Source organism: Chenopodium album, chromosome 8, assembly GCF_948465745.1.
Source record: "Chenopodium album chromosome 8, dcCheAlbu1.1, whole genome shotgun sequence".
In the NCBI taxonomy this organism is placed as follows: domain Eukaryota; kingdom Viridiplantae; phylum Streptophyta; class Magnoliopsida; order Caryophyllales; family Amaranthaceae; genus Chenopodium; species Chenopodium album.
The window spans coordinates 64516220-64520662 of record NC_137841.1 but is presented as its reverse complement, the minus strand read 5'-3'; the positions used below and the strand labels follow the sequence as shown (position 1 = coordinate 64520662).

Genomic DNA, 4443 nt, shown 5'->3' with positions numbered 1-4443 from the left:
AGGTTCATACAAATTTTTCTGTGCCAAACAAGCCGAGACTATCCGTTTTTTTAAAGAAAAAACAAGTGAAATCATTACATTTGGCACAAATTTTTAACAATTACAAATGTTTATAACTATCCGTTTTAGCCGAGAAAACTTACTCCTATGAACTTTTTTATAATTACTCACGAATAAAAATTTTACTATAGCAATGCCTCCAAAAAAATGTTCCTGATCAATACTGCTACCAAATAATAATCTTAGTTATAATGGAAAAACTAGTAATTGTAAATGTCTTCCCCGATTTTCATTCAAAACACATCATTATAATCAAACCCTACTCAACGACGAAAGATAATAACTGAATACCCAAATGGTGAATAATTGAAAAAGATAAGGCTTAACTCCCTTTTTACTTTGATTCCTTTAACTTTTAATTTATAATGAGTTTAATTGTGTTTAATTCTGTAATTTCAATTTGATACATATTGTTAAGGCTAATATGATTAATTCAATATACTACCTATTACTACGTAGTACATTATAAATGCTTTTAAGGGTAAATTATTCGTTAGGAAAATGATAATTTTTGTAATATATATAAAAGTTCATCTTTGTGTTTGGACGATCCAAAATAAAAACGACAAAATACTCCCTCGAAAGAAAGGGCGAAACCTACCTCGAGAGAAAGGAGCGTACTACCTCGAAAGAAAGGCAATTCTCCGGCCAATATGGCCGACGAACTAATTGATCAATGTGCAAACTTGCGAATCAATGACCTGGAGAATGAAATTGTTGATTTAGGGGATGTGGAGGACAGTGAATCGGAAGTGCGAGTATCCCTAATGTTGGTTGGGAAATTAATTTCTGATCGAACGATTAATGTGGAAGCTTTTAAGGGAACTATGATTCATGCTTGGGCAGTGTCGAAAAGACTGGTAATTAGGGTAATTGGGGAAAATTTGTTTGCTTTCCAATTTTTTCATTGGAAAGATAGAGAGAAGGTATTGGAGGGCCGCCCATGGTGTTTTGAAAATAATTTACTGCTATTGAAAGAAGTGAAAGGGGATGAGCAACCGACGGAGGTGGTATTGACCCACTCTCCTTTCTGGGTTAGATTGGAAAACCTCCCTTTCAACCGTCGCTCTAATGCTGTCGTTGCTGCTTTGACGACGTCTATGGGTGAATTAATGGAAGTGGAGGATGATGACCTTGGACTGGATAAATACAGAAGAGTGAAATTGAACCTGGATGTAACAAAACCTTTGCGACGTTTCTTGAACATGAAAGAGAAAGAAGGGAAGGTGATTCGAATTGACATTAAATATGAACGATTGTCGTTCTTCTGTCTTATGTGTGGTGTAATGGGGCATAGCGAGAAAGATTGCCTTAATATTTCTGAAGAAGAACAGAACTAACCAGGGGTTGAGATGGAGCTTACAGCTGAGAGTAACTCCTAGAAAGGGTCGTCAGAAGTTAATTGAAGAGGTGGAAGAAGTTAAGGCGAACAGGAGGGTGTTGTTTGTGAATAAAAAGAGTTTGTCCAGTGGGGGGGGGGGAAGGTGAAGAGTGTATGAGAGAGGAGAAGCTGGTGGGGTCTCAGGTGGTAGGGGTGGGGATTATAAGGGAGGAAGGAGTCCACTTGTTGGGTCTTGAAGGAAGACAGGACAGTGAGCTCAATGTTGAGTTGAATGAAGAGCATAGGAGTGATGGTTGTGTTGTTGAAACAGAGGATATGGAGGTGGGATATTGTGAGGGGATTAGTGGAGGGGACCAAATTGTTAGTGCGTGGGGCTGCAAGCTGTTCCTTTTTGTTCAAAGTAGGGGAGACTGGTAATAAGAAGCTTGCTAAAAAAGGAGTGAAACTCAAAAAAGATGAGGGGGGGACTGGACAGTTGGGGGGTGAAGGGGTTGGCAGGAAAAGGAAGGAGAGTATGGGGGGTGATTACTTGAATGATGAAGACAATAATAAGAGGGCTCGTAAGGCACACACATTGACCATGACTAAAGTAGCTGGTGTTGGTGATATCCAACCCCGCGAACAACAATGAAAACGCTAAGTTGGAACTGCCGGGGGTTGGGCAATCCCCGGAAAGTTCAAAAACTCCAATCGTTGTGTTGGAGGGAACGCCCAACTTTTGTGTCTGTGATGGAGTCTATGATTGACAGTGGTAGATTGGAGAGTATTCGCAATAGATGTGGTTTTGATGCGGGATTGTGTGTGAGTAGTAACGGGAACTCTGGTGGATTGGGTTTGTGGTGGAGAAATGTTAATGCCTATGTGATTTCTTATTCCTTTCATCATGTTGCAGTGGAAGTGAGAAATACAAATAATGAGCTGGTTTATGCAGTTGTAGGAATGTATGATTGGCTGGAATGAGAAAATAAGTATCATACCTTTGAGCTTATGAAATCTTTAAGGGAGTCGATACATGTTCCTTTACTCTATTTTGGTGATTTTAACAAGATTTTGAGTGAAAAGGAGAAGTACGGTGGTGTGAGAAGAAGTGATAGAGAGATTGACTTGTTTCAGGATGCGGTGGAGGTTTGTGCGTTGAATGACTTGGGGTACAGGGGGAATGTTTATACTTGGCAGAGAGGAAATGATCCTCAAAGTGTTGTTCGAGAGCGGCTTGATAGGTTTATGGCTTGTGATGATAGGTGCAACTTATTCCCACATTCGTTAGTACGACATTTTCCCATGTATTTATCTGACCATGCCCCAATATTGCTCCAAACTGATGGGAATACAAGACGAAGGAAAGGAGGGAAAAAAATTTCATTTCGAGGCCATGTGGCTTGCAAAATCCGAATGCCAAGAGGTTGTGAAGAATGCCTGGGAAAGTAGTTATGGGCTTGCGGTGAGTACGAGGATTGCTAAATGTGGCATGTCTTTATCTACTTGGGCGGAGTCCTCTTTTGGTGACACTAAACGGAAAATCAAGGAGAAGGAAGAGGAGTTGGGGGAGTGGCAAAAAAAGGTGGCTTATGCAACCATGCTAAACAAATGCAGGGAGATTGTTTCTGAGTTGGATGAGTTACATAGGTTTGAGGAGTCCTACTGGCATGCACGTGCTCGTGCAAATGAATTGAAGGATGGGGACAAGAACACATCCTACTTCCACCATAAAGCTAGTCATCGTCATTGTCGAAATCATATTAGTCAACTTGAGGATGAGAACGACATTTTACGTGATGATGAGTTAGAGATGAAAAGAATTATATCTGACTATTTTTCAGATTTTTTTCTTCTTCTTTTCCGACAGATTTTGATGAGGCTTTGACCGGTATTGAGCGTCTTTTTACGGAAGAGATGAACCAGTGTTTGCTTGGTGAACCGACATCAGAGGAAATATTTTATGCTTTATCTCATATGCACCCGAATAAGGCGCCCGGTGTTGATGGTATGCATACATTACTTTATCAGAAATTTTGGCATATTGTTAGCTTTATTAAGGATTGGTGGCATAATGATCGGAACCTCTTTGATATTAATAGAACATGTGTTGTCCTTATTCCTAAATGCAATGAGCCCCGAAAAATGACTGAATTTCGTCCCATAAGCCTATGTAATGTTGTTTATAAGCTGATATCTAAAATGCTTGCTAATCGACTAAAAATAATTTTGCCAAAAATTATTTCCCATCATCAGAGAGTGCGTTTGTTCCTGGGAGATTGATAACGGACAATGCCATTGTAGCTTTTGAGATCTTTCATGCTATGAAGAGGAAGAGGGATGGTAAGACGGGTATTATGGCTCTTAAACTGGATATGAGTAAAGCGTACGATCGGGTTGAGTGGTCGTTTTTGGAGGCCGTCATGAATAGGCTTGGGTTGGATGATATATGGATTAAGAAGGTAATGCAGTGTCTGTCGACAGTGAGGTACTCGTTCAAATGGAACGGAGTGACGGATGGGTGTGTGGTCCCGGAGAGAGGGTTGAGACAAGGCGATCCGATATCACCGTATTTATTCCTACTTGTTTCTGAGGCTTTTTCAGGGCTACTGTGCAAAGCAGCGAGAGAAAAAAATGTTCATGGAGCTCTAGTTTGTAGGGGAGGGCCGAGGATCTCACACTTGTTTTTTGCAGATGACAGTATTCTGTTTGCTAGAGCTACGCTTCAGGAATGCTCTACTATTGCTAATATTATTAGCATTTATGAGAGAGCTTCTGGACAAAAGATTAATTTTGAGAAATCTGAAGCAACGTTTAGCAAGAATGTTGAGGCTACTAGAAGGCGGGATATCCTTAATGTTTTAGGGGTAAAGAGAGTAGCGAGACATGAGAAGTATTTAGGGCTGCCGACGATTATTGGGAGGTCAAAGAAGATGGTATTTTCTTGCTTGAAGGACAGAATTTGGAAAAAGATGCAGGGTTGGAAGGAGAGGTTACTTTCTCAAGCGGGGAAGGAGCGAGGTTCTAATTAAAGCGGTAGCTCAGGCTATCCCGACATATATGAT

The 4443-nt window shown here is 40.5% G+C and overlaps 2 protein-coding genes across 2 annotated transcripts; both read left to right on the top strand.

The window, feature by feature from the left end:
• Positions 1 to 713: 713 nt before the first annotated feature.
• Positions 714 to 1400, top strand: LOC145643181 (uncharacterized). Its single transcript, XM_081694335.1, has one exon. The coding sequence runs from the start codon at positions 714 to 716 to the stop codon at positions 1398 to 1400; it is 687 nt and encodes a 228-aa protein (XP_081550461.1).
• Positions 1401 to 2029: 629 nt separating this feature from the next.
• LOC145643180 (uncharacterized) lies at positions 2030 to 4410 on the top strand. The gene is made up of 5 exons (XM_081694333.1): positions 2030 to 2343; positions 2404 to 2633; positions 2737 to 3174; positions 3249 to 3386; positions 3635 to 4410. The coding sequence occupies exons 1-5, from the start codon at positions 2030 to 2032 to the stop codon at positions 4408 to 4410; spliced, it is 1896 nt and encodes a 631-aa protein (XP_081550459.1).
• The last annotated feature ends 33 nt before the right edge of the window (positions 4411 to 4443 follow it).

Bases quoted from the DNA above. Each gene is read 5' to 3' on its own strand.
- LOC145643181 (XM_081694335.1), top strand. From the start codon at position 714: ATGGCCGACGAACTAATTGATCAATGTGCAAACTTGCGAATCAATGAC.
- LOC145643180 (XM_081694333.1), top strand. From the start codon at position 2,030: ATGAAAACGCTAAGTTGGAACTGCCGGGGGTTGGGCAATCCCCGGAAA. The intron at 2,344-2,403 runs GTATGATTGGCT...GAAATCTTTAAG, and splicing joins GTTTATGCAGTTGTAGGAAT to GGAGTCGATACATGTTCCTT. The intron at 3,175-3,248 runs GTGATGATGAGT...CTTTTCCGACAG, and splicing joins GGATGAGAACGACATTTTAC to ATTTTGATGAGGCTTTGACC.